Source organism: Tachypleus tridentatus, chromosome 2 (assembly GCF_004210375.1).
Source record: "Tachypleus tridentatus isolate NWPU-2018 chromosome 2, ASM421037v1, whole genome shotgun sequence".
NCBI classification, from domain to species: domain Eukaryota; kingdom Metazoa; phylum Arthropoda; class Merostomata; order Xiphosura; family Limulidae; genus Tachypleus; species Tachypleus tridentatus.
The window spans coordinates 93,314,052-93,338,750 of NC_134826.1; the positions used below are offsets into that span (position 1 = coordinate 93,314,052).

At 33.5% G+C, this 24,699-nt stretch overlaps 1 protein-coding gene across 3 annotated transcripts; it reads left to right on the top strand.

The window, feature by feature from the left end:
* The first annotated feature begins 143 nt into the window (after window positions 1–143).
* On the top strand, window positions 144–24,699 carry LOC143244564 (toll-like receptor 2). 3 transcript variants are annotated; one of them, XM_076489490.1, is made up of 3 exons: window positions 144–389; window positions 8,168–8,332; window positions 21,904–24,699. In XM_076489490.1, exons 2-3 carry the CDS (start codon window positions 8,269–8,271, stop codon window positions 24,351–24,353), a joined length of 2,514 nt encoding a protein of 837 aa, XP_076345605.1. In that variant the 5' UTR covers window positions 144–389; window positions 8,168–8,268; the 3' UTR covers window positions 24,354–24,699. The 3 variants fall into 3 exon arrangements, with proteins under 3 accessions (XP_076345605.1, XP_076345606.1, XP_076345607.1); XM_076489491.1 differs by lacking the exons at window positions 144–389; window positions 8,168–8,332 and adding an exon at window positions 14,597–15,050; XM_076489492.1 differs by lacking the exons at window positions 144–389; window positions 8,168–8,332 and adding an exon at window positions 20,359–20,599.

Here is a 24,699-nt window from a genome sequence, read left to right on the forward strand (position 1 = left end):
TCACAAATTCAGATAGTTTTCGTGATATTAAGAAAAAATCATAATTATGATTAGTATGAAATTACTAGGAAGACAAATGTCATGTGATAATAAATCTAACACGATCAGTCAGGCTACCTTGGCATATATTCAAGAAAACCGAACCCAACTTCAGCTGGGTTGAGCTGGTTGGATGTTCTTTAATGTAGAGCCTAGTTTTTATTGAGTTAATTGAGTATGGTTTCAGTTAAGTGGTTATAAAAGAATTATGTTTTTTCTTTTCTCATGCATTATTCATGTTTCATTATGTTCCTATTATTTCCTTTTTTTGCTGAAATTTATTACGTTTCATAATTACAAGGACATTTTAAGGGGTATTCTGCCTTTGAATAGAGTCATCAGGTGGTTTGGTATGTATTAAATACTAATTGTATTGTGGCTTTGGAATACCCTTCTGGTTTTATTGTATAGCAATAGTGTCACTTAAACAAGTCTATTAACTTAAATTAGTGTTTCTTATTTTTACCATTTTTAGTTAATCAAAGTGATGAATAAATCAATTTTCATGAAAGAAATCAATATTGCTATTATGCTTACTTGTTAAGCACAAAGTTATGTAATGGTTTAATAAATCAATCAGATACAAACATTTTGATACTCCATCAAAATCACAATTTTCCATGATTCTTTGGAATGCAAAATGTCTTGTTTTGAAAAGATTAATATGAAAAATAATGCTGAAAAACAGTATAAGCAACTACAACTAGAAATAGCATGAGTTCATGTTAAGCAGTTATTGTAAGTGTATATATGTTTCACAATTATCTGTATTACATCAAAAATATGCAAGTGATTATTTAGCTCTTCAGAGTCCTGATGAGAGAATTATTTCAGAATATAGCATTTTTATTAAATATATATACACCAGCAACACTGTAACAAAGCTAAGTTGTTCCATTTATACAAAAGTGAATATATTTATGGCTATGGAGCCTCAAAAGTATTTATGTAAATGGAAGTTCACAGTGTTTTATTAAAGTTTTCCACCATGATCATTTATTTTGTGGTGCATAAGTTTATAATAAAAATGTATTTTTGCACATACACACACATACACACACAGGAAATTACCACAGTACAACAAACTTTGTGTTACTTGATAGAGTCCCTAATAGTTATCTATTTATATATGTATACTATTCTAAATAAATTGCATGACTTATGATTTTTGGTAAACTCAACACCCAACTGTTTCTCATTACTCGAGTCCTGGTGTGGAGAATGATATTGCTGCAAGTTGAACTACTTGAACTAGCTATATAGTTGGAGAGCTCTTAAAGCAAGCAAACCATAATGTATCTGAGGTAAACAGTGGTTTCTATCTTCAGAAGAGATGAAACTTTGTACATAAACAAATAGACAAGAAACAATTATTGCTGAAGGGAAAATAAAGATTTGAGGTGCACAAATAAAAACAGAAGTAAAAGTTAAATTGAAAAGGCAGTAGTGATAACGTGCTACTTGTCTGAAAAGCTGCTACCAAAGTAATCTTATTCAATAGTTATTTACATGTTTAAAAAGAAGTAAACATTTAATCTGCTGTTTAAAAGCAGTAGATAACCTATGATGTGACTTAGTAGACTGCATTTTCTTGAAACCAACTTGTCTTAATTGTGTGTGAGTCTGGTAGAATAATTTTTACATATACTCCAGGGCCCGGCACGGCCACATGGTTAAAGCATTCTACTCTTAATCCGAGGGTTGCAGGTTCGAATTCCCATTACACCAAACAGCATGCCTTTTCAGCTGTGGGGGCATTATAATGTTGCAGTCAATCCCACTATTTATTGGGAAAAGACTAGTCCAAGAGTTGGCAGTGGGTGGTGATGACTAGCTACCTTCCCTCTAGTCTTACACTGCTAAATTAGGGACAGCTAGTGCAAATATCCTTCATGTAGCTTTGCATGAAATTCCAAACAAACAAACAAAGATATACTCCAATCCCCTGCTGGTACAGCAATAAGTCTACAGATTTAAAATGCTAAAATTAGGGGTTTGGTTGCCCTTGGTGGACTCAACACATAGCCTGATGTGGCTTTGTTATAAGAAAACACACCCACACACATATACTCCAAATAATGATTGGTCCTGTAGTATTTTCTTTTTTCTCATTAAGAGCATAATTAAAAAAAAAAAATTATTGAATATTGCAAATGAAAATTGGTATTCTGTCAATACTGTGATCAAATTCAATTCTGTGAACTTAAAATAATTCAGTTGCAACTTACCGTTCCAATCTCTTTGAATCCTGATTATTATACAATTAATAGTGAGTTAAAAAAAAGTAAATTGTTCTAGCATTATATTTAAGGGATTTGTGCAAATTTGTGTTATACTAAACCAATTGTTCATAAAGGCTTGCAAATTGATAAATATGTTACTGGAAAATTGTTTAATTAAACTATAAATGATGTAACATTGATATATGACACCCTTTTCACTTGTTAAAAATAAAGTACACAGTTAAGGTATTAGGATGTATTACAAAAGAGAAATGAGAGGACAAAACAACATAGAAGTCAGTGCTTTTTTATATATTTAATGCACTACTTTTGTTTAATACATGCTTTGCTTGGATCATTAAATAACTAGCTGTTGTACTTGTTATTTCAGTGAATTTTTTAAAGTAAGAATTTCAATAATGTAATATTTAGTTATGTAATTAATGTATATTTCTTTTTATAATAGTTTGGAACTGGAATCAGAATATGTTGCAAAGTTTTAACTTATTCATTTATATTTATCTCTGATGTATAAAACAAACTTCATACCTTGAAATTTTATCCTCATTACTAATGTAATGTAAATGTGAGCCTCTTGTGTGTTCCATTGGACACAACGAAACTGAATTGTTACCTACTGTTAGGGAAGCTCTGATAGCAATAACTTCCTTCTCTTTGAAGAAAGAGTGTGCACTGATGTGCTATATTTAACACACTGTCATCAACATTAGTCTGTTGGATTGTTCTTGTTCTTCTGAAACTATACATAGTAATGTTGAATTTAGTGAATGCATCTCCAAGAAATATGGCATGCTTTTATAATTCTGTTGTATACAGAAAGCTGGGTTTTTAGTATAATGTTTATATTAACAATTTGTCTGTGAATTTACATTTTAAACTTGCATGCTTACATATTAATACAAGTTATATTTTATTATTTGAAATAACTAAGTGCTGATATGCAAATTATTTGATTTTATTATTCTGTTTTGTGGTAACTGTGTGTTTTACTTATTTTATATTTAAAATGAAAATAACACAGCAATGGAACCCATTCTTGTTGAGGACTCTCAATAAAATTGTCACTTAACAATTGAGATACTCTTACATCTGTATCAAACTTATAAATATTATGGCCCATTTCTCTGCTGATATAATTTGTTTTGTTTTTCTCTACTGGTTTTATCCTGTCTGAGCCTTCTGAATGACCCTTTGTCACCCTAGTTTGTTTTGTTTTCATTTTTAATGTACTTAACCTAATTTCTTGAAATTTGGTATATACTTTCTACATAATGCTTGAATAAAATTAGGTAATTTGATTTGGTATTTATGTAATATTTTAGGTTTTGAATTTGTGTAGATTTTGTTGTTAAAACTTTTATTGTATGTCTAAGTCATGAAATGTATCCAATAGAGCTATTTATTTCCAAAATAAAACTAATTATTGTCTGTAGTGTTCTAGTAATGGCATATCCAATTTCATGTCTGTTGATATAAGTTCTTATATAAAGAGTTACTATTAAAAATTATGAAACTAGATATTTTCTAAATATTATTGATTTGAAAGTTTCATTTTGTTTATTAGTTTGGGTTTAACCATTTTTGTCAATTATGTTTTTTATTTGTTTTTAACCATTAAAATAGCATAAACACTGATGAACAGTAAAGGTGTTTGCTACAAAAAGAATCTCAGTTTTTGTTGTCTTTTCTAACTTTTGTAAATTTCACATTAGAACACTTTGTTCTCCCCTTTGAAAATTCCACTGGTCACTTTTTCAGAAATCATACATTACTACTTACCCAAGTGTTACTTTACAATTAAATAGTTAGACAAGAATCTTCTCTACCCACTCATTTTTTACCGTTGGTTATATCTAGTTTTGAGACTAAGATTTATCTGTTACTGTTCAACCAAGTTGTTGTGATGTCATAAAATCCTCTCAATACAGTGTTCTTGATTTGTCATTGAGACAAAAGGAAAGTTATGTGAAAAATGAAACCTTAAATTAGTGTTATTCTAAGTGTTACTAGGGTTTAAGTAAATATGAACCTATACCTTGGAATGGGCAGAAAATCTTAAAAAAATGTATAATAGCTTTCTTCATAGATGATACTTGTTGAAACTGCCCAGTAATAATATTCAAACATTTTAAATTTTTTTCTTGCAAATTACCATAAATACATTTTGCAGAGTTCAAAGTATCAATTCTTAGATGTTTTCATGTTAAAAAAAACTGCTGAAATAAAGTCAGAATTACTATTTTTTCAGTTGTGAAATTTGTGATGCAAGCATGTCCTTGGTCCCAAAAAATTGCACACACTTTCAAATAAGATTAATAACATAATTTCTGATACCTACTTACCTCCTGTCACAAGATTAGCTTTCTCATTCAGTGCTGCCATCTATATGTGAACTATTTCTTTATGCATGCAACAAGGATTGTGTTCCTCTTCATTGGAACATACCAATTGTAAGGTGTATCACATGCAAATCACCATGCCTCAGTATTAACTAATGGTAGTACAGCATGCTCATCTGATGCATGTAACTCTCTTTATACTTCTCTCCCACACCTTCACTTCTCGTTTGGCAATCTTTGTGGACAGATGCTTTCTTTAGTGGTTACTGCTTCCTGTGTGACATAATTTAATTTTTGCTTGACGTGTTGTTGTTTTTTTCTCATACTTTAGAACATTATCTCTCAGTTTATTATTGTCGCTCTATTTCTGCACTCCGCAATTTTGTACAAGTTTCATGAGTCATGAATTCTGAAGTCAATGTTTCCACTTCAGGGATCACACCAGTGACTAATGTTTTATCTCAGGCCTTAGGTGCAGGCAACCCTATGGTAAATCTTTCTGCTTTTGTATGTTGGGAGATTGAATGTTACACAAGTCAACCTTTGTCCACTAGCATCACCCTTATGATTCTGCTGGCATTATTCAGAATGATGAAGGTTTTGTCGTCTTTTTCTCCTCCTGAGTTTCCTGTTCCATCCCCATTCCAGCCTGATTCACCTTAATCTTCAAAGATTTTATGTTTCATGTTAGTGATGTTTTGTTTCTTCCCCCTGTCTTTTACTCTCTTCTTCCTTCCTTGTTACATGAACATTCTTTTCAACCATTTTTGATATTTCCTCCATCTCCTTATATGAAGGGATCAGCATGCTTTAACCACCACCCAAGTATGCCCTTTCTTACAATCTGGCAGAATACCTGTTTTTGGATCAACAGTTTTAGGATTCATTATTACCTCTTTTGGAGGTAGCTCCTGACTCTGATGTTAGTCTCACACAATTCCAATATTCTTACCTTTGTCTTGCTCTTACTACCCTTCTCAGGTATCTTTCTTTCATACATTTGTTCTTGGAGACTCTCCACAGAAATTCTGAGGAATTTTCTACTGATACATTAACCCATATATTATCCTCAGCTCTGGCTTTACATTCATGGTTTCTTTGTTTTTGAGACCTTATAACGTGTGTGTTAGTAATCATTAATACTAACCCTAATAGCATGGTCAATAATAGGTCTTTCTACAAAAAGTGCTGATGAGAGACCAAAACTTGGTCAAGCTGAGAGACAATTCATTGAAAACTGAACATTGAAATATGGGGGATAGCAAAATATGGAAGTAATTTCTGTCTGTGTCCATTAAGTTCTTTGTTAAAGGTTATGAGATAGGTGCTTACAAACATTTAATGAATGATTATTCTTCCAGAATATTTTCACATAGAAAGTATTAATGTTAAATATGTTGTTGCAAGAACTAAATTACTGTTAACAATATTTGGTGATGTTCATCTTACAATTTTGATGATAGTTTACCACAAAGTTAATACTATGAAAATGGATATCAATGCCATTACAGCATAATGGCCCAACTTTGTGTCATTTGGGTCAAAATTAGATTGATTTGTAGCCAATAAAAATTAGTTAAACTTGTCTCAAGTTCACACAAACTTGTTATAGCTGGTTGTGGTATTTAGTGTGGTATTCCTATTACTGGCCTGGTAAATGCTACAACAGTATTTCATCTTCTAAATTAAAAAAAAAAAAAAAATGTACATTCACTTTTATCCTGGTTAATAACTTTGCTGAATCATAACGTTTCTATTTTCAGTATTTATCCAAACCAATAGATGAATACTGGCCCATCAACTATGAAAAAGAAAGTGTGTTAAATTAGAGACAACAATTTGCATCATATGCTTAAAAGTAGGAACAGACAATATAGTTATTTCTAAAGCAACAGGGCTTGAACACACATTATGCTGGTGCAAAAGAGTGTAATGATGAAGCATATAAATTTGTACAGGAAAGTGACACAGACACAAAGTATAGATCTGTGTTTTTATCATTTATCATTGTTCATGCTGCAAAATGTATACCTAAAGGATTTTGTACACTTTCAATCAATGCAGTGAAAGACTAACTGAATCAGCAGGTAAAACCTTATTTAACTATTTCATTGAGGATAGGACGGTTGACAAAAAAAAAAGCATTTTATTAATTATAAACTACATTTGAAACCCTGTCTAATCTATGAAATCCATTTTATAGTAGCAAAGGTCTTATATTAATTATTTTAAAAGTAATTAAATAGTGTACTTGTGTTAAATTATAAGAGATCATAACTATTAGATAGGTATTTCGAAAGTAAAATGATTAGTTATGAAAAATTCCATTTATTATTGAGATAGATCCTGTATATATTTTTTATATCTTTATAACACTGGTTTGGAATGTAACAGTAGTGTAGCCACTAGTGGACATGGTTTGGCTATGTCCCTCTCACTCAACACCCAGCCCACCTTATCAGGTTCTGCTTGATGGTTCTCATGCTGAATATATTATACGATACTGTTTTTTGTCATTGTTGTTATTTAGTGACCTGTAGCCTGATGTTATGGATTTGCATCTGTCTCATCGTAACTCCAGGACCACCTGAAATTTCATACACTAGTGGTGTGTGGTTGCAGTTCGACTGTTAATATGTGGTATTAAATTACCATCTAACAGTGTGTCAGTTCAACGTGCAAAGTAGTGCATCAAATTAGTGTTTTACTGAATAAAACGATTATGGTGAAACTCTTCCTGGAATTCTTGTGACTTCCCTAACTGGAAGGATGAGCTTCCTGCCAATTGGTGGTTCCCAGATCGATGTGAATTTGATGAGAATAAACATGCATTTGTGGATGGCTAGCAAATGTAGTTTTTGAGCACCTTTGCTTGAATATCTGGAAACAAACACAAAACAAGGTTAAAGCTTTTGTAGCAGTTTTAGAAAACAGAAAGACTTAGATAACTCAATGAACATTTTTCTACATTTCAGAGAAATAATCTATTTTCAAATCCTCAGTTACCAAAGTGTTTAAACCTGTTTCTGTTGTAGTACAGAAAACGATTTTTGTGTCTATTGTTGTAATTGGATGAAATGTTTGGACATATGTTATTCTGGTCACTCACATTTTTTTTTTCTATTTGCACTTGTACAGTAATACACATTAAATTTATATTTTAAAGAAATTGCAAAGGTAATATTGAATTTTACTGAAATTATAATGGCTATCTTACTCAATTTTTGTCCCTCTGTGGCTCAGTTTTACATCTACAGGCTTATGACACAAAATGTCGAGTGTCGGTACCTATAGTGGACAGAGTACACGTATCCCATTCTATAGATTTGTGCTTAACAATGACCAAATGAAATTAACTCTTAATTCAGGTAGGTTTTTGAAGATAAACATAAAATTTTATAACTTATTTGTTTGTTGTTGTTTTACAAAGTTTTTAAATGTATGCATTTTATCAGGGGTTACAACGATAGACCAAATTTTAAATGTCGCATATCCTAGCCTTGAGAGTCCTTTTTTGAAATTTCACTTTACATTGAATTTTTGCAGATGGAAAATTCCCAGATGGAGTTGTCAGTGATATGTTGTACAATGAAAATAAATGTTTCATGAAGTAAAACAACAACCATTACCAGAAGAAGGGGAAAACAATGCAACACATGCTAAAATTTGTTCTGTTCTGTTTATCTCACTCAACTACTCAAGGTCAAACAAGTTAGTGTATATGTAATGTATGGATAGGCTTCAGTTTTAATTTGTAATTTTCACAAACGAATTTTCCCAAATTAAAGCATGCAGGAGCTTTGATTGTGCTAGTTAATTTTATTAATTACCAGGACTGTGAATGTAGTTGATTTTTTTCTTTAGTTTTTGGAAGTGTCTTCATAACAATAGGCAATAAAGATTATTATATAAAGTAGTAACTTGTAAAAGTTAGCAACACCTTTGAACTCTAGTCAGAATAGTCTTCTATATTGTAGTTAGATCAATAAGAAATACAACACAAATCAAGGAAGCAAAAGAGTATTTTAGTTACAAAGTAAAATAGTCGTCAGTATTTCTTGATGACGAGAAATTCACTTGAAATGAAAAATGTATCTTAGAACAGCTGGTGTGGGTATTAACTCTTTTATTGATAAGCAATCCAGCCATTCTGAATGAGATACATTTTTAAGTTGTCTGTATTGTAGTTGGGACCAGTCGGAAGTAAAACTACCCCCAGAACAATAAGGTAACAAAGGATTTGGGGTGCTTGACTAAATAGTCTTCTGTTCTGCAGTTAGACCAGTCAGAAGCAAAACTCCACGAACCAATAACATTACAAAAGATTTTAAATACGTAAAAAAGTGATCTATTCTGTAGCTTGACCAGTCACAGGTTTTAAATCTTTGTGCTGAGCACTCCTTTTAAAAACATAAAACACCAGTTTGTGACATAATTTGAATGTACACCAACAATACAGTGACACTTGTGAACAGTCCTGTATTTGGCCTTTTTTTTATCTTCACATATATATAACTTTTTCATATGAAATCAGAAAAAATGTTTTAGTGGAGTTTTGATTTTGGTTCTCAACTCAGTATACAAGACATGTTTGTATGTCAATATTGGATGTCTTCACTACCTTGAGAGTTCGATTGAAAGTGGTTCACAATCAAGCAGGTTGATAAAATTTTAAAAGTAATTTTTCACATTTCTTGAACTCTTGGTGGATTAAATGAGAGTGCAGTCGAGTGAGATTCTTTGAAGTTAGCTAGTTGTTGCCTAAAGGTTTGGAGGTTTTTCCCTTAAAAACAAAAATCAGCTTCTGTATGTAGTTAAGATGTTTAACTTGAAAATCTTGCTGAATTTTATTGAAATATAGGCTACAGTTGGTTAAAAATGTCAATGGCTCCACTCTGAAGTCAGTTGTGATCTACTGTTTAGTGGGCTGGACTGTGAATCCAACGATTCATAATCTGCTTCCATTACTGCAGTTTTGCTTTACTCATTTATCTGTGAGTCTAGTAAAAAAGCAACAGGTAACAGTAGTCCAAGAGTTGGCAATGGATATAGTTTACGAGTTCACAAGTCAGGACGAGTGTCACAGATAGTCTTTGTGTAGTCTTGTGCAAAAACTGTAAACACAAAAAAGGTCCCTTTTATGAACCGAAACCTGAGAATACGAACACCAAATATGAACTGCAGTATTTTTCAGGTTATTCCGTTGTTTGCCTGTACAACTAATAACTCCATTGGCTTGTCATATAGTGAACTTCTTGCTATCATTTTAAAGTTGATAGTAGAGTTGCCATTGTTCTGTATTTTTATTTGTCCTGATGTTGTCTTAGAGTAGGTCACCTCTTTTCAAGAAGTTGCCCTCTTTTTTTCGTTTTTACATCCAACATTCTGTGTTCTGTAAAGACCAACAGTGTATGTGTTTCTATAATTTATTCAACAATTTATACCCTAACCCAAAGAAAAACTGTACTTGGTGTACTAGAAGTCACAGTAAGATTGTGCTTGGAATAGAACAACAATCAGAATAACTATATTTAGTGGACTATAACCCTCTGGGAAACTTTTATTAGTGTAACTCACCACAAGGGTAATTGTACTTAGGAAGACTGTGCTTCGTATGTCACAGCCATCAGGGTAACCACTTTTGGTGGACTATAAACATTGGGGAGACTCTCCTTGGTTGACTATAAACTTTAGGGGTATTGTACTTGATATACCACAACCATCAAGGTAGATGGACTTTGTGGATTTTAACCCACAAGAAGACTATATATGCTATACTAAAATCATGGTAACTGTACTTAGTGTACTCTGACTCTCAGGAGCACATACTTGTTTCACTATAACCCTCGGAGAAGATGTATTTAATATTTTAAAACAATTTGGGTAAATATAATTGATGGACTATAATCCTTGGAGATGTTTCTTGGTATACCACAACAGTCAGGGGTATGGACAATAACCATCAATAAGATTGTATTTAATTGGTAATAACCTTTAGGGAGACTAAACTTGATATACCACAAAATCAAGGTAACTGTACTTATACTGTAACCTTCAGGGCTGTTTTAGTTGATATCCCACAACCTTAATGGTAATTGTACTATAACTCCTAGGGAGACTTACTTAGTATACCACAAACATCAGAGTAATTGTATGTGTTGGAATATAACTCAAACAACAGTGTACTTGGTATACTGTAACTATCAGGGTTAGGACTTGGTGTATTATAACCTTCAGGAAGACTGTGCTAGGTATACCACAACCATCAGTTTAACTGTACATTATGGGATATAATCCTCAGGAAGTCTGCTTAGTATACCACAACCATCAGGTTAACTGTATATTTTCTGGAAAATAACCCAGAGCAAGACTCTACTTAGTGGACTGTTACCTACAGGAAGTCTGTGATTGATGTACCACAAACTTTGGAGTAAATGTACAATAAACCTGAAGGATACTATATTAGACTACAACTGCCAGAGAAACTGGCTTTGGAATAGCACAACAATCATGGTAACTGTAATTGGTTAACTATAACCCTTAGGGATATATTCCTAACCATCAGAGTAACTGCACTTGATGGAATTTTACCCATAGGAAAACCATACTTGGTGGACTATAACGCACAAAAAGATTGTACTTGGTATACTACAGTTATTAGACTGACTGTACTTTATGGACCATAACCCACATGGAGACTACTTGGTAAACTACAAAATTCAGAAATATTTAGTTTGGTACTCTTGAATCACATTCTACGTCCTGCGGTAAATTAATGATGTGAGAATTTGATAAATGGTGAGACGGTATTTTAGAAATTGTTGAAAGAAATGCTATTTTTCAATAATTAATTTATAAAGTTTTATACTAAAACAGAGGCTGATGTATTACATGGATTAGGAAACTACTCTTCCATGATATAAGGAAGATCTGTGATTTTTTTCTGCTTCTCCACGAGCTGTGCGATTGAAAAAACTCACAGAAAATACAAACAAAACAACAACATAAAACTGCAATCACAGTTTGTATCCAATGTATCTTAAAATGTTTAGGAGGATCTTTTCCAACAAGTCAAATCGGACTTTTTCGTTAAAGATTGTGAAAAAAAGGATGAAAACTCGGTTTACTCCTAGATTAATAGAATTTAAATATTACGGTACTGTCATAGCTAGTGCCGTAACTCAGAAATCTTAAACTCGTATTACGTCATAGGGAAAACCCAAGGACAGAGTATCACGTGACTTTGCTACTTAGAGCTGGGTAATGGGTGCCTTTTTTGTTTTAAGGCAATAAGGGTAACAAACTACTTGATGTGTAAAGCTAGAATTATCTCTGTCAGTTGGTTATCTTAGACGTTTTAACATAACACACAGAATTGTCTAATGGCCTATTGCTATTTTGACTGTTGTTCGAATAATATAAAACGTCGGACCATGTCAAATATTAGATCCACGAAAGTTGCTGTCATAGCATTAAGACATAAACAAATTGACCTGTGTTATATGACCATGGAACATCGAAGGGAGATTTATTAGAACAATCCACAATAATTAATAGTAGTCTAGTAAACTTAAAATGCGTTTTGTTAGAGTTTATTACTGTACATAACATAATTTATAAAATAATTTAACAAAATTTTTACTTGTATAAATATTTGAAAAATTTGAAATTTTGCGGTACACTGTAACAATTTGAAATAATTATACAAGTAATTAATGTTTTTTCGTAAACGTAAAAGGAATAATTACATAATTATTAAATCTTGAGTAGATAGTAGCATGTTCTGACTTCCGTATGAGTATACTAAACGGTGTGTGTATGTATGTATATATATATAAATATAAAGTAAGACTTACAAACTTACAATGCTCAAAATCCAAGGTTTTATTCCTCCCGATAGATGAGAGTGCTGATAGTTCGTTGTGTAGCTTCGCACTGAGGAAAAACGACGCAACAGTAAATTACACTGAAATAATATTTGTATGCGGTTTCTAGGATTTTTTGCTTGGGTTAACAAAATTAAGACTTTCATGTCGGTGGGTTTTGTTTTTGTTGTTTTTTTAATTTCGCAAAAAGCTACACGAGGGCTGTCTGCGCTAGTTGTCCCTACTTTAGCAGTGGGATGGCAGCTAGTCATCACCATTCACAGCAAACTCTTAGTACCAACGAATAGTGGGATTAACTTGGCATTATAACGCCCCCACGGCTGAAAGGACGGGCATGTTTGGTGTCAATGGGAGTCACAATGTCGAGAATTCCAAAATCTTAGACTGTATTTCATTTGGTTTGTTTGTTTGGAGTGTCACATAAAGCTACACGAGGGCTGTCTGAGCTGTCTCTAATTTAGTAGTTTAAGACTAGAGGGAAGGCAGCTAGTCATCACCACTCACCGCCAACTGTTGCACTATTCTACCAACGAATAGTGGGATTGACTGTACATCATAACGCCTTCATGGCTGAAAAGATGAGCATATTTGGTGTGACGGAATTTCATTTGGAGAGTTCTGCGTAGGAGTAGAGCTTTCGAATCTGGGTTGTACCCCTGCGCCACTCCTGTAGCTCGCCATTGATTCTTATCAATAAATTATAGTAACTGTGAACAATAGGTTACGAAGAATGTTATAGTATAAAAATTCACACTTCGCATTTTGCGGTCATGTGTGTGTTATAAGAGTGACAGTAAAATCCCACCATTTGACGAGACAAAAGTAGCCTAAAAATTAGCAATGGATACTTTTGACCAGCTGCTTTTCCTCTCTGATCTATCATTTAAAATTAAGGGCAAATGCAGACAGCCTTCGTGTAACTTTGCGCGAATATCTGGAAACTAACTTACTGATTGGATTTTAAAGCCGGTTTGTGAGGATATAAAGGCAAATACGAAGCTTGCTTGGAAAGTAATTATGGTACCAACTTATATTACAAGTATGAAATGCTCAATACAATTTATATTAGTGTCGTGGAAAAGGATAAACAAACGAACATGGTGTTGAAATACTCAAGTTCGTACTGTAAACCAAATTATTCTCAATTAAGAGTAACGTTTGCTTCGTGTTGAAATATATAAACTCAGTACAGTTGGTAAACTGTGAGATTTTTTAATGAAACGACATCTAAGTTTTCAAGTTTTAACTTCCACAGAATGATAAGTGAAACATCTGGTAGCAATATTTAAAACTACGAGAAGTAAGATTACTTAATATTTACCCCCTCTTACGGAATAACGTCATTCCAAAAATAGAAGCTAGAATTTTGTATATTAATTTTAATAAAGTCTATTTGAGGGAAGTTTTAAATGATATGTCATCGCGCGTCAGAATTTCTGGAAATAGCTTTCAATGTTAATTTTTTCGCAGTACAAGAACCAACAATTTTAATTCAATATATATAATACACTAACGAATAAGATGTAGTAAGTAATACGTTGCTTTTATCAAAACACACGAAAAATATAAGTAATTTTGTGGAATTAGTTATGGAAATGTAATGTACACATTTAAAAAAGGAAAATAGATACAAACAGGTAAAGTTATTGCAAAAATAGAATTGTGTTGATATTCACTTTTTACTTAACAGATACAAGTGTAGCTATTAGCGATAAAATGACTTCTAAAAGTAGGTCAGGTGGGTTAAGGCGTGCTACTCGTAATCTTAGGGTCGTAGGTTCGCATCCCCGTCGCGCCAAACATGCTCGCCCTTTCAGGCGTGGGTGCGTTATAATAGTGGCCAATCCCACTGTTCGTTAATAAAAGAGTTGGCGTTGGGTGGTGATGACTAGCTGCCTTCCCTCTAGTCTTACACTGCTAAATTAGGGACGGCTAAATTCAAAACAAACCAAATCTGAAATTATTTTCTTCAAGTGCATTAAACGCCAACAGATAAGACTGAATAAATAAATGCATTTAAACAGCTTCCTTTAGACACAACTACGTGAAAATCACACGCTCTCCAGTGCTGGTGGCTTTACTGTTTTCCAGCTAACATTTTTTAGGAAGGTACGTGTAATCACAATCAACGTTACAAAACAAATGTAGCCTCAAACTAAGTATTGCTAAACGTTTAGGCTGCGTGGCTGAGAAAACAGAAGTTTAGTCTAGAACAGGCCGAGAACATGTTATAAACTTTAATTTAGTTGTTACTGAACTACTCAGTTTTCATGTGTTAAACTTCGTGAAATGATCGAAAGAGGGTGGAATTAAAGATTTAACTGTGTTCAAGTAAAAGAAATCCAGCTGATGAAATATTATTTTAATATTGTTATGTAAGTGATTGTAATGTTCAACAATTGAAATAATTACTACTCTTATTTATAATTTGCTGTCTGAAATTTAATGAGAAAAGAAAGCGATTGCCTTGGTGTAGTCAGGCGTAACAAACAACTTTCTCAAAGTTAACAACTCGAAGACTGAAAACGTCTTTATTTTCAAAGGTAAGCCTACTTTCTAAGAATATCCGGAGTTTGTTTCGGACAGAAGTTACAAGCTGATATTACTCAAAATATTTTAGCACGTAATTTGTATCCAGTAACTGTGTAGCTTGTATTTTAGAGCAAGGAATATAAAGAACACAATTCTTATATGATTAGTCATTATGTTTTTCTTTTAATTTAACACGTACTTGTCGTATAGTTTGGTATTTAAACCGGAATATCTGATTTGTAACTCCAATTATAAGTACTATTGTTGGAGCACAAAAATGCGAAAAACAAAACAAAAAGTCGCTGTATAAACGTTTCTCAGTTTTATTTTTAATAGATCATATTAATATTAATAATAACGAAAAGCGATTAGTATAATATATATATATTTTGTGTTTATTACTGTTAATTAAAATATAAGTAAGTCATATATATTTTTGTAACATTTATCAGTAATTATAAACGAGTATTAGCTATGTCAGTATATGTATAGTTGTGTTTTTAAATGTTTTAGCGCTAATTATAATGATAATAAAAAACACGAGCACTAAGTATGTGTATCAAAGAATAGATTTGACGTATTTGCTTCTCATTTGGAGTACTGGTATTAGTAGATCATGTTCTAGTGAAAACAGTTACTGTTTTGTTTAAGGCCGGCATGGCCAAGCGTGTTAAGGCGTGCGATTCGTAATCTGTGGGTCGCGGGTTCGCATCCCCGTCACACCAAACATGCTCGCCCTTTCAGCTGTTGGGGCGTTATAATTGGACAGTCAATCCCACTATTCATTGGTAAAAGAGTAATCTTCCACTGCTAAATTAGGGACGGCTAATGCAGATAGCCCTCGAATAGCTTCGCGCGAAATTGAAAAAAAAAAAAAAAAAAAACTTCCAAGAAGCAACCGCTAAGTAGCTTTGTTGTGTAGTGTGCTGACATTTAGGAGCAAGTAAATTTAACTCATTTTTTTTTCTTTTCAGGCATCGCAAAAATAAATAGTCAACCCAAACTAAGATTTTCAGCCGAAATTCTCATCAGCTGGGATTAATATTTATGTCATTATTATTATTATATATTGTTGCATGTAGAAATGTATATTATTTAGATGTACTTGAGAGAATTTTTTGAGGACCAGGTGGCATGCTTCTTAGAGTTTTCATCACTCGGCTAGATAAGGTGAGAGATTCTTTCCAAATGCTGGATGATATTTCACTTCAGAAAATTCATTCAGTAGCCTTGGAACCAAGAGTCACGAATCCCTTCCATTAATTGATATGTCAACCATATGATCATCCTAGTTTGTGAAGTAATTATTTTACGACTATATAGTGTTGTACATAGTTATTGCCCTTTTAGCTGAGTTGTACATTTGAACAGACTTGTTTAGTGTATACACTTTTGATACACTGGTGATTATCTGTTCACAAAGGCTGTCCTATTGTTGTGTGAATATTTAGGTGTAAATTGCCATATACTATGCAAGACGTAAGGTTGTATATTTCTGTGACTTACAGTATTTTAAATTACTGAATTTGAATAATTTAATACGGATTTTAATTCTTTATAGTATTGACTAGATTAATACATAACTTTCAGTTTTTGAATATTAACATTTATACTGACTAACTGCAGTAGACTGTTTGTTTAGACTTTCGCGCAAATTTACACGGGGGCTATCTGCGCTAGCCCTCCCTAATTTTGCAGTGTGATGACTAGATGCCTTCCCTCTAGTTTTACACCAAATAGGCTCGCCCTTTCAGTCGTGGGAGCGGTACAATGTGACGGTCAATCCTACTATTCGTTAGTAAAAGGAATTCAGTAGACTGATAGGTATAGTACGTGAAGTTTTGCATGTGACAGTGCTGTTTCAGTGTTTGGTAATATTGCTAAGTAAGCCCAAACTCTCTGAGTATTCTATGACCTAGAACAAATTAGTCGTAGAAGGTTTTTTGTAGCTTGCCTGTTTTTCATATGTAATACTAATCGCTATCAGTTGCAATTAATATTGTAGAATTTAACAGCTTCTGTGTAGAAATTATTGCATAGGCGTCTAAACTGATGGCGTATTAGGCATTACGTCTCACTTGGACCAAGTTCCCTAACTTTCGGTACTTGTGGTGAGCAGCACACAGATAATCCATTGTGTAACTTTGCTCTTAACAACAAATAACCAAACCGTTTGTTGCTAAAGGCAGCAGACTTTAATTATAAAGTATACAGCAATTTAATAATTAACCGCAGAGCTAAAAATTAAATAAAAATATGAGTTAATTTAAAAGAAAAATGAGTCGCTTTGAGTAATCTTTTTTTCATCAGGCAGAAGCTATTTGATCTTTTTAACATTTGACGTTAGAAGTACAATGATTTTGCGTAAACTAGCACTGGGATATAAAAAAACAAAACCAAAAAATTCCTGTAAGAGGTATTAAAAACTGGAGTGTTTTCAAAGTGTTACTCGTTCTTCATTAGGAACTCCTGATGAAAAAAGAGTAAAACTTCTTAAATTCTCTCACGAGTAATAAGTATTTGGCATTTCAGGTTTCTTTAATACTACACTAAGACAAACTTAAAAAATTAGTAGCCTGAATTAACTTGTTTATTGCACTTGCACGCACATATCTAATGTAAAAAATCACAGAAACCTCAGGAAAACCCCCTGATATTGCAAGGAATTCTCTGTTATTGCGGTAATTCCGGTGAAGTCGTTTTTTTTTATATAAATAGAGAGCAGGATATCATATGAAATAACTGTTTTTTGTTTCTCACTGATTTCGAGTTCTTCTCTGAAGTTACGTTTTAGTAGTTTTCAGAAAAGAATATCCATAACGCCTATGAAAAAACTTGAGGCATATTCGGTTGGATTCAGTGTTTAGGCATAAAATAACACAAAACAAAGTATAAATAAAATTTTATTTTGCTAAGAAAGTTTCCTTAGTTGTAGAATGGTGATACGTTTTTATTCCAAAATTGGCCTAGTGATAATGGCCCTCGACTTAGTCTGAATCTCTCGGATACGAATCTCGTTTACGAACATGCCACTTCAGCCGTGGGGGCTTTATAATGTGACGGTTAATTCCACTAATCGTTATTAAAGAATAGCTCATAAATTGGTGATGGATGATTTTGGTTATCTGCCTCCCCTCTAGTCTATTACTTCAAAATTAGGGACAACTAGCGCAGATAGTAGCGTCACGTAAAATTCAAAACAAACCGGCAAATCATTCTAAAATATTTTTGTGATTCGATCCATGACCCCTAGAAATAATGATAGTTAGAAACGAAATAATAGTTATTTATTTCTAAATACATTTAATAACCCAATTTATTCACATTTTTCATACGTCTTCACCTGACCAGAAGTCCTCTATAATCTCTTATGACGCAACTACGACTAGAGAGTTAGAACGCAATTTTGTAGCAAAGAGATAGCGAACCTCGGATTCACAGTTTGAACGTACTAACCACTAGACTACCTGTTTCCTTAGTCAAAGATAATTTTAGTGTTTAACTTTAGTTGGGAATGTAAGCTGATTTTTAACTCTCTCTTTGTTTTTTTCTTTATCCTATATATGTGGTCAAATTATCATTGAACGTCCTCAAGCACATTACCTAGACTTTGTCATAAATTTTTAATGATTACTCGCCATTTCTTTTTATTTCTAACGAAAAGGTTGAATTTATTTTTCTCCATCTTCACGCCTGATGGTTAGAGCACTCGATTCACAATGTATGGCTCACAGGTTCGAATTCTACCATCGAAAATGCTCGCATTTTCAGTAATGGAGGCGTTATATTAAGATGGTCGATCCCAATGGTCGTAAACATGCTCGCCCTTTCAGCCGTAGGGGCGTTGTAATGTTACGGTTAATTCCACTATTCGTTGGTAAAAGAGTAACCCAAGAGTTGGCGGTGGGTGGTGATGACTAGCTGCCTTTCTTCTAGTATTACACTGCTGAATTAGGGACGGCTAGCGCAGATAGCCCTCGAGTAGCTTTGCGCGAAATTCAAAACAAACAAACAAGCCCAGTGGTCGTTGATAAAGATTAGCTCAAGAGTTGGCGGTGGTGGTGTTGATTAGCTATTTTTCCTCCAGACTAGTCGAAATTAGGGTCAGCTAGCGCAGATAGCCTTCGTGCAAACTTCTACAAAACAAGTTTTCACATTCACATACTGTAGTCGATGCTTAAATAAATCACTAGTATTTAATTTTCTAACATATTTAAATTAATGGGTCATATACTGATGGGATTCGTAAAGCTTACAGATGGTTTAAGGATTCAAGGAGTTTGTGTTACTTGTTTATTACAATCCCATTCTTCAGTTAGCAGTGAAATCCATGTGGCAGTCTGTGTGATTTCTTCTTGACCTGTAGTAGGTGTTTTTTTTTGTACGTGGTTTCTCGTATACAGTATATCTGAATAGTATGTGTTATTTCTTACTTGCTTGTGTTGTAAAAGTACAGAAAATGGCCATTGTTCCTTTCAAATTTTGCTTTTGTGACCTGGATAATGAAATTTAGAAATTAACCTATTTTCTATGTAAAAACGGGAAAATTTGCACATTTTCATTTACATAAGGTCTGAATAAAACAACATATGAATCAAGATTTATATGTATTTATACTAAAGTCATACAAAAATGTTTAGAAGTGAGTAGTTTTTCGAGATTTGCGACTGTAATATAAACCACTTTCACATATCAGCCCCCAAATATAGTCTCGGCATTCGACTTTGTTAGACCAAGGTCTCTGCTCAAGTAATTGAGGTCTCTTTGGTTGGGGTAGTATGGGTTTCTCCCACCAGCTGCACTTCTGAAATTGTAATCTGGATCTTCAACGTCTTCCTCCTCTTCTGATTTGCTGCTCCCTTCTGAGGATGGCTGCTTTCTCTCTGGCGGAATGGGTAGCTTAGGGCAGTGTGGCACTGGGGCGATGGATAATGGACATTATAGCAGATGCATTCTTACCAGCCCGACGTTTGGAAGGGTTCACCATGCAGAAGTAGCAATTGCTTGAGTGGTCAGTGGGTTCACGTCAAATTGTTGGAACAGCGAACTTCATGGCTCTTTTTTCCTCTCTGTACCATTCTGCAAAAGAGCAAAATAAAATTGTTGTTATAAAGAATAAATTTATTTCATCCACAACTAATGTAAGAGGTTCATGCAAGATATTTTGTGATATTTTTTCTATATTGTTGGAAATCTTAAAAAATTAATTAAAAGATATTTAAATTTTAAAATGTCTAAAATTTGTATAATATAAAATATCACTATTCAAGCAAGCAAACATTATCTGTCTTACCTTCTAGAGGTTTTTGCAGTGCTCGCAGGTAAAATCAGGTGCCAAGGGTTTGTCTTGATCTCCGACAAACATGCCGAAGTATGCCTTGTAGGCTTCACACATTTTAGCAGATGCTGTCACAGAGTACTTTTTTCGCTCTCCTCTTGATAAATTGGCCAATACATAGCAGAATGCGTCTGAAAAATCCTTGCAGCTTCTTGATGCCATCTCTGATAATATTAGATAGGTCTATGTGTCCACTTAGGCAGCTAGAACTAAACTGAAGTGGTGAGTTCCTGTATATATATTACTATAAAAGTTCTAGAAAATTCTAAAAGGTTCTTGAAAATTCTTGTAATTTCGAGAAAATTCTCTATCAGCTACTCAGCACTGAATTTATCTGGAATGTTCTGGAAAATGGATAAATTTGAGAATTTCATTACCCAGGTCACAAAGCAAAGTTTGAAGAGAAAAATAGTCTTTTTCCATTTATTTAGGCCAGGCAATTGGGAAATAACACTTTCTGCCCAGGAACAAGAAAAAGTAAAAATTTGTTAAATAATGTAATTAACCTTTCTTAATGCTTTGAACTTACACAGATAGCAACATATCATTGTAACTTGTAATTCTCTGTTTTTTGTAGTTGGCTTCTGATGTACAATGTATCATTGCCATCTGTGTAATTTCTGCTTCGTTTTGTATATTTGATTGTCTTCACAGCTTGCTTTATTGTTTAGCTTCTGTGTTTAGTACAACAATGATTTCAACGTTGATTTGCTGGTGATGGAATTTCTCCAACTATTTGGTTCAGTAAAATTATCACTGGAATCAGTCTTCTTTGTTTTTGACTTCGAAACCAATTCCACTAAATATATCTGCACTTTATTGTACAGATATTTTTCAGCCTAGCTGGTTTAGTGTGGGCTTATTGTCACTCCGAGCATAGTTCGAACTCCTGTCATAATAGAGGCAAAATTATGAAGTTCATATCTTGTAGTACAACTTCTATTGTGATTAAACAGCGCTTTAATCAAACAGTGGCTACATCAAGGCACACAGTAACGACTTTATAAGTCACCGATCTCATTACTGTTATTAAAGAATAGCTTTAAATGTCCAGGTTTGAAATTCTGTTTGTTTGTACCGAATCTTGGATACTGCGGTATCTCTTCTTCTTTTGAATGCGATTTACAAGTATCGTCACTTTTTTAAGTATTCAGCTTAAATATGATATATGAACAGGTTTTTGCATAAAACTTGATATTTCATACAATGTCAGAGATAACCTTAAAGACTCACAACGATTACATTCGGGGTTTTGTTCCTCGCGCAGAGAAATCGTAGATAATCTCTATGTAACTGTGCAAAAACAACTATAGGAAAGGAACATTGAGGTACTAGGAATGTTTGTTATACGTCTACTATTTCTACTGCTAACGTGCACTGTAAGGAATTAATAAAGTCTTCACTCAATAACTGAACTGATACGCCAGAATATGATTAATGTTTCATTTTATTTCGCAACAAATAACATGTTAAAATGTTCAAAAAAGCTATCCTGTCTCCAAAGCCTTTTATAATTTTTTTTCCAGAAATCATGTTGCTGGCTGGAGTTTTTATTGTACTAACACTTATCCTCGCTACAAATTCCCAAGTGGATAAGTGGTCTCCAGGATTTAAGAACAAGCTGAAAACCTTAAGAAGTCACTATAATGTTACTGCAATCCCGAACTGCACTGTGTCCATTTACACGGAGCAACTTCGAGTGTACTGTCGTGGGGTGACCATCGAGTTGATAGCCCATCGTGTACCCCAGCAAACGTATGAACTGAGTATAAGTAAAGGAAATTACACTGTATTAGATCGTTCTTTATTTTCTCATTTAAAACAAATGCGAAGATTTGAACTGTACAAAAACAGAATTACTAACATTATGCCAGAGTTTTTCAGGGGGCTCTCTCGTTTGGAATTTTTAGGTTTAAGCAATAACTTCCTTAAAAAATTACATCCAAATCTTTTTCTTGAAACTCAAAATATAACGACATTAGATCTTTCTGGTAATTTAATTCTCTCATTTCGGGTCATATCTAAGGCCCTTTCAACATTAAAACACCTTGAAAAAGTAGATCTTTCTAACAACAAATTAATTCGTTATGTACGCTTCAGTGACGTAGAAAACCTGCGCAACAGTTCTCTACGGGACTTGAATATTAATAACTGTATTCTGGAAACAGTTGAGAACGGTTCTTTTGGGGTGTTATCAAATCTGGAGATTTTAGATTTGGGAGAGAATATTTTATCAGAAAAGGCTTTAAAAAACGCTACTTTAGGTCTACGGTCCACGCAAATAAAGGAGTTTAAGCTAGCGCAACTCAGTAAACTGGCAAGTTTTCCATCAGATAGTCTATCGCCTCTTTCTAATACTTTTGTCGAATCTTTGAATCTCGATGGTAATCATTTTTTGAATATCCCACTATTTCCAAACATTCCGTCTTTACAAACATTATCCTTAATGTCATGTTCTGTTGAGGACTTGGGGCAGTCTTTGCACACAGTGCCCAATCTGGAAGTTTTAATTCTTAAACGCCATAAACTCGCCTCTATAGGGCAAAATCAGTTACGCCCTCTTACCAAGTTACGGAAACTTGATGTTAGCGATTACGTTGGTGATTGGTACTCATACAACAGATTATTTTTGGAAAATAACTCCTTTTCAACTTTAAAAAATTTAGAATACCTTAATCTGGCATCAAACCCAATAAAATCTTCAATCAACAGATTATATTTTAATGGTCTTGAAAACTTAAAGGAGTTGGATTTATCTTCAAGTTTAATAACTAAAATAGAAGATTTTGCATTTGAATCTTTGAAATCACTTGAGCGTCTGTTATTAAATAACAACAATATCATAGATTTGAATAATAATACATTTCACGGCCTCACAAATCTCACATACCTATTTATAAGGTCAAACAACTTGATTTTAAGAAGCTATTCATATCCTTTTCATAAGATGCCATCTTTGGAAGTTTTGATTTTAAGTGATAATAATATAAGACTTTTGGACTCTGCAACATTTTCGAGATCCTCAAATTTGGAACTTCTTTTTCTTTCAAACAACTTCGTTGCACCTTGGAATGATTCACTTTTTGAGAATAATCCAAAACTAAGAGTTTTACGGTTTAAAAAAAACAATATTAGATATGTGACTCAAGCAATGTTACAAGATTTTGTAAAAGTAACGGAAGAAATAGACTTGTCTGATAATCCATATGATTGTTTTGTTTGCGGAATGGAAAGTTTCCAGAGATGGATAAGCAGTACTAACGTTATCATTAAAGACTTGCATCATTTTCCTGAAAAGTATGCATGCAAAAATCCAAAAGATTTAGAAGGCAAGTTTCTCCTATTTGTGAAGATTCCAACAGAACATTGTATCGCATACGTTGTCAATCTAAAGTTGGTTCTTTCTTCTTCCATTGTAACATTAGTAGCTGTTGTTTTAACAGTTCTCATAATTGGGTACTACTTCCGTTGGTATGTTAGATACTGGTGGTTTTTAATTCGCACAAAAGTAAAACGCTTCCGAAAAACCAACAAAAGTGAACATTTCTTGTACGATGCCTTTATTTCCTACAGCGAAGATGACGTAGCATGGGTATATGAGAAGCTTCTTCCTGCGCTAGAGAACGAAGAAACGAAACTTCGTCTGTGTATCCACGATAGAGATTTCGATGTAGGAAGACCAATAACAGAAAATGTGCTCCAGGCGATTGTAAAGAGCAGAAAAACAATTCTTGTTCTGTCCAAGTCCTTTGTGAACAGCAAATGGTGCATGTTTGAGCTTCACATGGCACAACACAGACTGTTTGAAGATGATCGTGATGCACTGGTGTTAATTCGTTTTGATGATTTGAACGACAAGTTACTTACCAAGAATTTAAAATACTTAATCAAGACAAGAACATATATTCCATGGCCAGAGACCCAAGATGAAAACAACCTTTTCTGGCTAAGACTAATAGATGCCGTGTCCAAATGAGACGATAATGGCCGATTTTGACCTTTAGTAACTCTTTGAATACTTAAGTGGTTAGGAAGAGATTTTTAAGTATTCTAAAATGTCTAACTTTCAGTGGACATTTTCTTGGGTAGTCTTTTTTTCAAAAAAATAATTTTAGTAGAATCTTGAATATATAACTGTTAAAGTTGAGAGCCTTTTGTGCATACAGTTTGGTGCATAATATTTATTAGAAAAGGAAAACAAAATTTCAAAGACATGAAGAATTCAGATAGTTGTAGTTGATTTAGGATGATGATATTCAAGTAGATTGGAGATAGTGATGATGGTACTTATTGATGAATAAACAGCTTAAAGTTGTGTAGAA